The sequence below is a fragment of the Rhyacophila brunnea genome, unplaced genomic scaffold (genome assembly GCF_057557595.1).
Source record: "Rhyacophila brunnea isolate RB1 unplaced genomic scaffold, BYU_Rbru_1.0 scaffold_5, whole genome shotgun sequence".
NCBI classification, from domain to species: domain Eukaryota; kingdom Metazoa; phylum Arthropoda; class Insecta; order Trichoptera; family Rhyacophilidae; genus Rhyacophila; species Rhyacophila brunnea.
This window is the reverse complement of record NW_028233170.1, coordinates 1,987,950-2,000,995: the sequence shown is the minus strand read 5'-3', so window position 1 is coordinate 2,000,995 and position 13,046 is coordinate 1,987,950. Positions and strand designations below refer to the sequence as shown.

At 37.3% G+C, this 13,046-nt stretch overlaps 1 protein-coding gene across 5 annotated transcripts in view; it reads right to left on the bottom strand.

The window, feature by feature from the left end:
- Window positions 1-1,314: 1,314 nt before the first annotated feature.
- NFAT (nuclear factor of activated T cells 3) overlaps window positions 1,315-13,046 on the bottom strand; it is a 147,281-nt gene continuing 135,549 nt past the window's right edge. For 4 of the 5 annotated variants that reach the window (XM_085955915.1, XM_085955917.1, XM_085955914.1 and 1 more), the window contains 6 exons: window positions 12,843-12,942; window positions 12,067-12,249; window positions 11,829-11,982; window positions 11,530-11,744; window positions 11,230-11,404; window positions 3,656-5,895 (listed from right to left, as the gene is read on the bottom strand). In XM_085955915.1, coding sequence (XP_085812041.1) covers window positions 3,785-5,895; window positions 11,230-11,404; window positions 11,530-11,744; window positions 11,829-11,982; window positions 12,067-12,249; window positions 12,843-12,942 — 2,938 coding nt within the window. In that variant the 3' untranslated portion in view covers window positions 3,656-3,784. Of the gene's footprint in view, window positions 1,608-3,655; window positions 5,896-11,229; window positions 11,405-11,529; window positions 11,745-11,828; window positions 11,983-12,066; window positions 12,250-12,842; window positions 12,943-13,046 lie in introns of those variants that run through there. The other variant, XM_085955916.1, reaches the window with a different exon arrangement.

The following is a 13,046-nucleotide window of genomic DNA, read 5'->3' as shown; positions in this document are numbered from 1 at the left end:
TGCAAGAAATTATATATATTTCATGTTATAAAATATCCAGAGTGAAATTTACATTTTAGCAATGGAAGATTTGCGTAGCTTCAAAAAACCGGGATCAAGTGAACGCAGTTTTCTTTCAATCTACAGATTTTATATCACCATAAGTTTTTTGACATGATTTTAATATCATACATGTATTGTACATGTAGTATAAAAATGTTTTAGATATACAGGTATTTTCTCTCTCAAATAATTAAAGAATCCATTTACCAGTCAGACCTTGGATTGCGAGCATAATTTGTTCAATACAAGTTCGTAATCTGAAGCACTTATATATTATCAAAGTGAATTTTCCCATAAAAAATATCTTTTTATGTTTTTATTATTTAAAATAATAAAGTAATCAAATTTATTAATTATTGTGTTGGACGATTTTCACAGTCACTAACTGAATCACTGCGATCCGTTGGTTTACCGGAATCCTCTTCTTTTTGTGCAACTTTAACAAGAAACTGGCAAATCCAATGAGACTGACTTTTGAATCTTTTTGAGGATTTCTCAGCGAGAGAAAATAATCCGGCTCGCGTACTACTTGTATTGTAAGATCTCTGTCATTTATAAAGTTCTGCAAAACACTAGCAGACCAAGTTACTCGGAATCCAAGGTTTTACTGTAATCCAAATTGGTCACAGTTTCCATACAATCAAAAGAAACAAAAAATGAAAATCACTCCAATGGATTGGCATATATGATTTGAAAAAGATTTTTTTTTCATTTTTCGCCGACTTTCAAACAAAATGATGTGAGAATAAATAATATAATATTATATTAAAATACAAATGCTTAAAATTATATATCACTGATATTCTAATCCCCTCCGAAAATAAACAGATATTTGTACATTAGAAAATTAGTTAATTAAACTATTCCTGAGTAAAAATAATCACAAGTCAATAATTGATGGCGACATAAATTATTCATTTCAATTAAAAATAGTAAAATCCTCAATACGCTCTTTCCATATGTGTTTATCTTCAATATTCTAACTTCAATTCCGAATTTCACATTCAACATTTTCACATCATTAGTAATAATAAGGTAATTGTTATCAGTTTGACCCGCTTACACTTACTCCTAGATGGCGATGAATACATTCAAAATGGCACCAAACTAAGGCCACAACACACGCATCTATTAACAACGTCAATAAAATGGTAAGTTTAAATACAAAATTAAGCCAAAGATGATTAAAAAAAATCTACTTTCAAGTCAATAATTAATTACATTCAATCAAAATTACAAACTCACAAAATAATGAATCCTTTCCTTTCCTTTGTAAACAGCGAAATATACTAATTAAAAGAAATAATACGAAAATAAACGTCATTTAAAATAATATTACTTAAAATGTAACGGTTTGAAACGAACATTGTGTCCATCATTTGGTATAAAATATAATCAGTCATCTTCACGATTCAGTAATGGAATCGATGAACACAGTTGCCTCGCTTTCCTCCTTCCGAAGGGCAATCGATCGGCCAGAGGAATATTTAAATGTCTCCTCGGTAACGTAAATTTTCTATTCTCGGCTTAATTTTGCACGAGTTGACACCATTGCATCAATTAAACTGAAACAACACAACAAACAACAAATTATTTTCTCAAATTCAGGTAAACCCTACCATTTACAACTAACCTTTGAAATATTTAATACACAAATATTCATCATTTTTAAATTAACAATATTAAATAATTTTCATATTATGTACGAGGAGCGTTCATTAATTTATCTACCTCAGTATAAAAGGTAGTATAAAGGCATTGTAACAATTGTAAAAGCATGTTGGGACTTGTCTCGAGGTACCTAATTAACGTATGCACAGTTTCAGCTGAGTACGCTTCTGACAATCAGTGAGTCTACTTAGAAATTACTCGATTTGGATCACTATTATACAATCTTTTACCAAGGAAAGGAAGAAGCCGAAAGAGATTAGTTAACGCTTTGTGGTAATTTATGAGAAATCTGCTCCTTCAAACTAGTCAAATTTTGAAGCAAACAATATAAGTGGCGTAGAGAGGTCCATTGAAGACAGCTGAAGAAATGTGCAAAAAAGTTCAAGGTTTAATTTTAGTAAACAAAAGTGTTAAAAAATCAGCATCTTGGAGATAGTTTAGAAAATAATTCGTTACATGTTGGACGTATCCAAGGTTAGTGTGAGATGTGTCCCATGAATACTGATACCTTTTCAGAGGGACACCATTTGCCAATGCTGTCAGGTGAATATGGAGCTGCGGTGAGGACAGAGTAAATTGTTTTTAATCGTTTGATGATTGGAGGTGAGACGTAGGGGATGCGAGGCGTATCATACCCTGAGGCAAAATGTAGTCTATGTAGTGGAAGCACAAGACTTCTCCCACCCATAAAAAGGAACAAGGTGAATAAATCTAATGAAAAGTTCGGATCAACTATCTTCAGGAACGAGGGAGAACTTTTGGACCTAGAGGTCATGTCATACAATAAAACATTTGTGGGAGTTTTTCGAGGAGAGGTGTGGAATGCTCAAATCAAACATGCTGATCATTGACGACAATGCGTCTGTGCACATGTAGACCAAAGCGCAAGTTGCTATCTGATGACCTAGGTTTCGGCAGCTAAGCCGCCCACTTCACGGTTCTGACCTGGCTCTTTCGGACTACCAGGGGTTTTAAAAAAAAACTTGATGGCTTCTCGAGCGATGAAGAAGTCAAGGAGCCTGCTTGATTTGCAAACAGTAGAAAGATATTTTCAAAGGAATTAAGGATGTCACCGGAGTAATAGACAATGTGCATTGAATTGACAGGGGATTGAAAAATTAAAATTAAATTGTTTCGATGCTCTTTGTTTTCCTATTGAGATAAATAAATAATGAAGTCTCCGTATACATGAATATAGTCAGCTGAATTGACCAGCAAGGTGGATAAAATTTTGTTTACAATATATTATACTAAAAGCAAAATGAATTGGTAATGTTAATCCAAACAATCAATAATTCAGTAATATACATATCTACTTATACATGAACATAATATAGTTCTTGAATATCATTGTATGGTAAACAACTCCTAACCAACAAAATTACAATATCAGTTTACAAAATGATAACATATTATCGCACCATGAGTACTTTAGTGTATTAACTCCAAAAGTATAATTTTGAGATATCAGCGTTTGAAGTTACAAATCGATATCGTACTGTAATATTGCAGTAAGTTTAAGAACTTCGTATTAGCTTAATACTTTAGTATATCAAATCAAAATAATACACTAATGCACCAAAAATATACATCACATTGATGTATTATAATAGCATATCTTAATAATATTGTAAAGCTTAAAATAATTTGTAAATACTTTAGTGAAGTAACTCAATTACAACGCATTTCACATTTTGTTTGAGTTACTAGGTTAAAGCAATAAATAAAGCAAACAATTCTGATTAAAACTGCATTATTAACTAAAAAATTATAATTTTTGACCTAATACACTAAAGTATTCATGGTGCGTCATATAATATAACTTACATTTCTACAGATTGTAAAATCAAACTTATATTATATTATCATTTTATAAAATGGAATTCTACCAAGTAAAAGCTAGCTCAATTTAGTAGTCTTTATTGAGGTTGCCAGAGAATAGAATAATTTTGCGTTCATTCTCTTTCGCAAATAATTTATTGTTTGTTTCGAGACCATTCCTGGCCGTAGAAAAGTATGACAGTCAGAATATTTCTGCCATCAGAAGGCAAAAAAGCGACGTCGTCCGAGATCAACACATATTGAAATAGTCACCTTGGTCGAAGCAGCTGGGGTTGATGTAGCTGAGCAGGTCATTGTCGCTCATGGACGTGAGCTCCTGCATAGGGGCGGACGATGAAGTCTTCATCTCCTGACTAACGGCCTGCGATACCGCCTGGTTGACCGCATGGGACACGGCTTGGGACACTGCCTGCGACACCGCCTGGGACATGGCCGCAGACGGGCTCACCACTTCCTCGTTCATCTGGGACGCGAGCCCGCCCGCCGACTCTTCCATCAAGCCCCGGCTCGCGTATGGCTCGGGGGACAGACGGGGGGCGAATGGCAGAGCCGACGAGTATTGAGAGGCGTCGCTCAGCCGCATGTCCGAGGAAGGGCCGGGTTGAGGCTGGGCGCATCCCAGAGCCGGCTGACTCTGCCCGCCGTCTCCCGTCAGGATACTGGCGGTGTTGATGGCGGACGTGACCAACGCGTTCATGGCCGTATCTGATGTGAGAATCTCGGCGGCCGCATTCAAGATCATGTTCTTGACGGCCGATGGAGGCGTCTTGACGGTGGGGCTGAGCATCATGGGCTGTAGCATCTCGCGGCGTTCGGCATTGTCTTCCGCCATCATCAGGACGTCCCCCTCTCGCCGGGCCTGGGGTGCGGCCGGCAGGAACCTCTGCGGCATGCCGCCGTCAGAGGGGCACATCGTGGAGGGTGACACCTGAGGGTCGAGAATGATTTCAGGTGACATTGCGTTTGATCCCAGCGAGTCGATGGGGCTCCGCCCAACGGCCGTCAGGCAGACGGAGGCGCCAGGGCCGTCCGGGCCGGGCCCTGCTGAAAGGATCACATCGTGGGAAGTCGGCGAGCCGTGGACAGGGGACGCCTCTGAGCGGGAGGGACTGCGGCGACCATCCGGCGAGACGGAGACAGGCGTGGAGGCCATCATCCCTGCCTGCAGAGCCGACTCAACTAGCGCATCCATCTGGGCTGACGGATCATCGGCCAGAGAAATGCATGGTGGAGCACCCCCGACTGGAACGAGACCTGCCTGGCGATAAGGGACTCCATAGTCCATTGTATCTCTTTTGATAGGTGCGGGGGCGAGGGCGTCCCGGAGCAGGCCGGCCTCATGGATAATAGTCTCCCGGAAATGCTCGATACCGGGAGCGTCAGACGTCCGGGGAGGTCCGGCCGTGTTTGGCTGCATTTGAATTTGCATCTGCGGCGGATAGACAGAGCCGACCGGGGTATCAGAGTCCTGAAAGATAGCCGCCGCAACAGACTCCATCATCTTGTCGGTCTCCGTCTGACTCTGGAGCGCCTGCAGCTGGCGGGCGAAGGCGGCGAGGGGTGAAGGCTTCTCCTCTGGGCGGACGTCTATGTTGGACAGATAGTTTTCCACACTCTGTGCGGACTGCACCTGGAGCTTTCCATGTGAACCCACAAAGCGACGGAAGGTGGCCAAGGACGGCGTGTCATTTCCGTTGGCAACAGGCAGTGGTTTCGTTCGCAGATCCATCACCTTCAGCTCGTCGGGAGACATTCTCCGCAGGCCGTCTGACGAGACAGAGGATCCCCGAGACGTGCCGTCGACCGTTCCCCCGGTAATCTGGGAGGTGACATTAGACGGCATCATGATGGGGTCCCGGCAGTAGGGATCGAGTCCACTGTCCGGTGGCCCTTCCCTCCGCCGCATGAGCACCTCCATACTGCCGTCGTTCATTTGGCAAATGCCGTTTTCATTAAGCCTCATCATGTCGATGGAGTTATCGTTTGTGACCATGGACATGTTTGAATTTTCCGAGGGAGGGGACACACGGCGCCCCATTCGCATGCGGGCGGTGTCCATCGAATTCTCATTGAGATCCATGGGACTCTCGAACCGTCCGCGCGGCGCCATCATGGCATCATTGCTTCCGTCTCCGTCAGCGACGGATCCCTGGCTGGAGTCGTCGGCCAGCTCGGTCTTGAAGCTGTGAAGTGGGGGGGAACGAGGATCAGCGGGGATGAGGGAGGGCCGGCGGAGGGGTGCGGCGGGCGGGGGCATCATGCTTCCTCCGTTGGCCTCCCATGTCAGCGGCGGCTTCTCTTCTTTCGGTTCGATGGCTGAGTAGTGTCCCGGGAGCGTACCTGCGCCAGCATGAAAACAGAGCATTAGATAAACTCTACGACTATCGATTTTCTCAAGGAATCATAACGATGCGACTTCACCTTTCATTAAAAAATAATATTTTTCAAAAATCGACTGTCACTAACTTCCGTCAAATCGAGGAGTGACATGTGAGTTCGAGGAAGTCAATAAATATAGAATCAAGACTCACGGCGTTATTATAAACCTTAATGAAATCAGTAATTACTAGCAAGCATCTGAGAAAAAAAATATTTATTGACTAGAAACCCATTTTTTTTTTGAAAGGTGAAGTTTCAGATGGCGGTAAATTAATAACAGCTTTCCACCGACGACCGTCTCAGATGACTGAAAAATAATTGAAAAGTGCATCCTCTCCTTGTCGACGAGGCCTGTTAAAAAAAACATGGCTGGTCATAAATATAAAACATAATAGAACAAAATACACAACGAGAAATTAGCAGTGATCTTAAAAATGTTGTTTTAAATCAGCAAAAATCTTTTAAATTTTCTGATTTTATCAAAATTAGGCGGGAAAAATTTCAAAATTGTCAGAGTAATTAAAAATGATCATTGAAATGCAATAAAATCTGACATCATCGAAGCATCAAGTAGTAAATGAAATAATTTTAGTGGAAAATAAATGTTAAAAATATGACAATTTATAAAACATGTAATGAGAGTTATTGATTGATGAGTATTTTATTAGGAAGAAGTTGATTTCTGTAGTATTTTGAATGTGTTTGTAATAAAATAGTTATTCTTCCAAAGGATAACTATCTCACAAGTGTTACTCATAGTATGACGGTCAAATATTTACAACGTTTTTAAAATGATGGATCTGTTATGTATGAAAAGATGTGGGATGTTTATAACCGATGTGATTCTATACCGCAAATGACTGAGATAAATGGTATTTTAATTTGTGAATGCAGTATTGAATGGAGAGGTTTTCCAAGAATCGCGAACACGATGAACGGGATTATCGAATACCTCTAGCGTTGTGTTTGAAATCAGTAGAAATAATTTTCAGAACGTTTAGGTTACCATATCAGGGAGTTATTGCACACCAACAATCTATATATATGCAGAGGTCACAGGTACAAATCATGCATATTTAGACCCACTGAATGGGTGAATTCTGACATTCTCACCTTCCTACTTAATCTCTTCCCACCCCTATGCAAAAAAATGATAAATAACCGACTGAGTATCAAAAATTAAGTATACAAAAACAGACTTTCGATTTATTGATAGTCTTGGCATCATTTTAAATCCTCGTCAATAATTATTGTAATAATATTCTGTTTACTAATGGTAGGCTGAGAATTTTAATCAAAAAAAAATTACAAGTCAGTCTAAATTAAGTATAGTTATCAATAATTTGAACCTTTTCTATAGCTGTTGGAAATATCGTATCACTCGGAATTTTTGATAAGCTGTTTGACGATGCAGTATTTTTAAAACGCCGTTGAAGATTGTAGCTAAAAATCGGCTTTGAAGCGCCATTGGGAAAAGTGCATTCGGCTCCAAAAAGATTATATTGAAAAATAAAAATGTTTCCAAACCACACTCGAGTGAGTTATGTTTCGTTATACTAATTGCAATTTTTTGATTATTTTGTAAGCTTGTATAGATCCAAAGTGTATTACAGTATACGAGAATATATATATAAGCATAAAAATGAGCAGTTACACTCTCATAGTAAGTACTTAGTACGTATGTAAGTATTAAATATAATTATCTCTTTATAAACAACAAAGTAAAAAAATGAAAAGTGATCACAAAAAAAAACAGCATGTGATACTTTTAATTGGGTCCTTAAGACATTTCATACTACTACTAGATTACTAGTGCGCAACGGACCCCCAATATAGAATTTGATATTTAATTAACTGATTTCACAGGGAGTACGAGGATCTTGAGTGAGTGATTTCACTGTAGGCGTGTGGCGTATGCATGTATGTGTGGGTGTGAGTGTGTGGTAGTACCGGATGAGGCGGGCCCCGTCGTCAACTGCTTCCGGCAGCGCAGACAGCTCACGCTCTCCCCCTCATTAACCATTAACCTACTGACCTACCTGCAAGGACAAGCGAAACAGGGCACAACCGTTTTTCAGCAGTTTAAAACAGAAATCAAAATGTGTCAATGTTCTTTAAAACATACTACGGGCGTGAAAAATAAGATGTGCGGTTAGTTTCTTAACTAATCCAGTGGCTGATAAAAGAATTTCAACTCACGATCGTCATCCATCGACAGTGCAATATAACAGACAGCCCGGAACTTTGGCTGATCGATCGAGTCAATTAAGAAATTTAAAATAAACACGTTAATCGAGGCCACGATATTGAATACAAAATAAATGTAAATAAACCGTGTAAACGTTTACAATAGTTAAACATTATCAAAGCCACTTGAATAGTTTAAAACTCGTTAGAGATGAATTATTATTCTGATACTGTACTTCACGCAAGCTGACGAAAAATTATATCCTTATCTAGAATTAATAAAATTTACGACACGCCTGTCTCCCTCTCTCTCATATATATGAATACAAATCTTCATATTGCCTTTTTGTTTTTGTGGTGCAATTTTCCGCAAATTCAAGAAAGCGATGATGTTTATTGAAGCAAAGTATTATTCGAGTAAGTATGTATTAATTTGGGGATTAATAAAAACAAGCTGACATCGATTGAAAGATGGAAAGCCAAAAATATTATGTATTAATGTTTTTAATACCGAAGACGAACAAAGGTAAATTTAGAAAACATTTTATATATAAACATAATTATAATACATATTATTATATTTAAGTGACGGGTGACAATGAATAAGCTAGACACCTGTTGACAGTGAAGTTTCTGGCATATTACGTAGAAATAAAACTATAGCAATCATGTTACGCGTTTTATCTAAACTTTTGGGTCAACAATAATAATTACTGTGAACTTGAACTGTTCATCGGGCGGGGTGAAAAATGAGAAATGAAAATTAGTAAATTACATCAAATAGAAATAAGTCATTGAAATGTACCACTCGCATACATAATAATTATTCTTATAAAAACTAGAAAGTTGAAGGCATCAGCAATCTTACTTTAAATTAACAATAAATAATGATAATAACTTAATAAAACAAATTTATTAACAAAAATATACATCAAATAATATTTTTTAGATTATTTTTAGTAATAATTAAACTATTATTTTTTATTAAATAATGTCACAGTTCGACGATTCGCAGAATGAATTGCGATGAATAAAAGTATTGGTTTTACAAAATAAGTTGTGACACCTTCAACTTGCGAAACGCCATGACAGCAACCTGGTCCAAACTGGAAAACCTAAAACCGCCGATTTATTTCGAAGTGATGGAACAGTGACTTATTTTATTTGTTGTAATTTATATGGTCGTCTAGACCGATGCGTTGTACGACATTTTCCAAAATAAGAAAGCGAATCTGCCACAAAACCTTCTACTGACAAAAGCCCATTCGCAGCATCCTATAAAGATCTAATTTTTCGGCAGCTCAAGAGAACATTGTATCAAAATAGGTGATCAATAGGGTGAATAATAATGTATGAGCACAACCAAAAGGTTTAATGTTTTGGCTAAAATTTCAACCGATAAAGAAAGAATCGGGACTACGATAGCCAGCACAAAGCACACTCTTCACTCTCGTTTGACGGACGCTCATATGGAATTTCACTATAACAAAATTGAAAAATAATTTTACAAATTTGATATACAGAATAAAAATTAAATTTATGGATTTTTTAATACGAAAATTAGGTGATCGGCAAATAACGGCGAACCAGACACACATTTCAGTATATTGTGGAATTTTGATTTACATTACTAATTTTCGGACGTGAAAATTTCCATTAAACGAGAGTTAGGCGTTATAATGCTACTATTTAATCGAAATAAAACTTTTGGTTGCATTATGATATAAAGAAAATGACATTTTCGGATATACCTCAAATTTAACAAAATGTTTCAGTGAGTCTGCAGGCATTTAATATGGAATAATTAAATCCAAAATATATATTTCTATGAAATATGACGGAATATGCAATATTCATTAAGTCATTTTAAAAACAAAATTAAATTCAAAAGAATTGTGCATCTACTGATTCATTTATTAATTGATACAATGAATGTAAGAGATAATTCTCAAAATAAATAAATATACATAAAATCAGAATATATCATCTCCAGAATTGACATATGATAAAACAGGGATGAAATGTGGAAGAAAATTTTATCAATGTTCATAAAAGAACATTTGACATTCTGGAATCGTCGGCAGGATAATTCCAATTAAAAATTCGTATTATAGGAGGGTTTCCCGACACTAAAAACAAATTAATACGGATCTTTTCAAATGTTTTAAAATTTGAAGATCTCGGGGTCAAATTAATTAACCATAGACTCCGCAGGATATCGAAGAGAGATTCACGTCTTTTTATAAAACCCTGTACCCTGTAAATGGGTTGTCGAATGAGATTTTTTTTTCAATCTCATTCAAATCAAATTCTGAAATTGAACAAAAAAATATGTATTAGCTTTAAAAAATATATAATCAGGTTGCAAGTATTTGTATAAGTATTCTGAAAATAGACATAGATTCACTCGATATGTAGTTATTATCTAGAATCTAGGGATATTAATATAAAATTGGTGGTGTATTTTTAGTAAGGTACTCGAACCAATACAGTTTAATGTGGATTATGTTCGATATTAATTTATAAAAACAAAAAATTAGAAAATTCCATAAAAAAATGTTACATAAATCAAATAATGGCAATAAAAATTTCATTGCTTCAAAAAATTAGAAAATTTATGCATTTAATATTATTTCTGGTATTATCACGAATATTGTATGAATTGGGCTGGACTGCTTTAGCAGAGGTTATACTATTTTAAAAACAAAATTAAGCTATTTTTATTTATTATTAAAACTGTTAAAAGCGGGTAAATAAATTACAACTTTCAAAAAATACTTTTCAATAATCAGATAATCAGTGATTACGATTACTTAATGGACGAATTTGCAATATAGCGGCTATGCTATTGCACAGAAATTCGATTTCTATATTTCATTGCATTTTTGTCGGACAAATACATAGTTATAGGAATCATGTATAAATAAATATTGTTACAGAACTAGTTTTTAAAGATGTGACCAAAAAAATTATTACAATTAAAAGAGGAAATTCTCTTCGATTCAAACAAATATTAGTCAATCTTTTGAGTAAGTTGTAATGAATTGAACCGGCAGCGAAACCAAACATTACGTGGCTGAACCAAAGGTGTCACGGGTGAGGTGTTACCTTGCGCGTTAAAATGCAGCGTGGCGTGTGTGGGACCACTGTTCATGGATAGAGGCGTGTAGAGGAACTTGTGAGGCTCGGACGCCTTTCCACCCGACACTACGAACATCCTCACAGACACTGCCTCGTTGATGTTTGAGTGGATGAATGGGGGGACTCCACAAACCAAGTGATTCTGGAAAACAATAAATAATAAGCACATAAATCTAATGAATAAATGAAGACCATGATGGCAATCATGGAATATTCTGCAAAATAATCTGTCAGCACTGATCTTGAAAATGAAATTTGTCTCTATACCTGTTGCAAGAACTCTTTGTCGGGCGAGACGCTCTCCTCCCATAGTGGCAGGGGTCTGCCCGTCTGCGAATTGTTGGGCATCTCTGCCACTGATTGAAAGACAACTTTCGTGTCTTTGAGAAAGTTTTTGCCGAGGAGGAAGAGTTCCAGACCGCCGTTGGCGGGACACGACACCAGTGATTTTCTGCAGATTTCCGGCACCCCGGGAGGTTGAGCTGGTGTAAACAAAACATGAATGTCAAAATCGATCCTGCGAGGTAATAAAATAATTACACATAAAAATATGATTCGGCACTCACTGCAGACGATCTGTTGAGAGGAGACTTGTATCGTTTCCGTAGACCCGTCGGGATTCGTGAGCAGCGTTCTGAATACCATCCGACATCTTGTTGATTTCTTTTTACAACGCTGACCTGATTCTCCAAATCTGTGTTCTACATCCACATTGCGCTCCTGCAATTAACAAATTCATCATTAACATGACAAAGCTAATAACTGAAAAGCTTTAAAGTATGATGAGAATAAATATAGCGTCACCTTTAATATCCCGACACAGTCGCACGTGACTTGCCATTCTTTTTGTGGCTCCAGATCGATTTCGATAAGAACAGTTCCGTCTTCTTTCTTTTCACCGCAAGGCGTCGAGTTCTTTCCCGAGACTCTGCACGCTTGGTAAAACATGTGAGGAGCCACCCGCCCCACGTCTGTTCCGATAAAAACCTATAAAAAAAATTAATACATTCGGAATACAACATGGTTACATACGAGTTTATTAACTAGGTACCAAACATAATACATCTGTCTACATGGGCACAAATTCTTATTTCTTTCTTAAACGTTATCTACATCTTGATAGAACAGTCATTATTGTATTGAACATCGAGATAGTTATTACAGTTATTTAAATGTAACATCGTATTATTTCTGTACCGCTATTAACTTTGGTTTAGGGCCAGGTGCTTAGTCAATATGTGTCTACATAAGTGACACTGCCACTGAATAGTGGCAAAATTGAGAAATGCATGTGGCAACTGTTAAAAATAATCAAGCACACGAGATAAAATAAAATACTTACAATATTATATCTAGTTGAACCATTTGATAGATATACCCATTTGATTATTTTGATAGCAGCTACGCTTTTCAATTCTGCCATTATTAGGATTAAGCAGCAGCCGAAGCCACTTATATACATAAGAATGACTGGCTATTTGAATGTAGTAATGTATAGTTTTATTATATTAATACTATCGACCGAAGGTGGAATTTGAATTTAAATCCATTAGAATGTATAGTGTTGTATGACACTTTACCTGTAAAACAGCAGGTTTGTCATATCCAATGAGCTTCACGACAGGAAAACTATTTCCCGATCTGTCTTTTACGGCTCCCCTACTCCCTTCAGTCTGATATCTGAAAACATAAAAACACACAGCGATTAATTTATTGTCAGTTTTTTGAAAAACAAAGAAAGAGATAAATGAGTATGTTAGTATTACATGTGCCGTAGCCGTTAA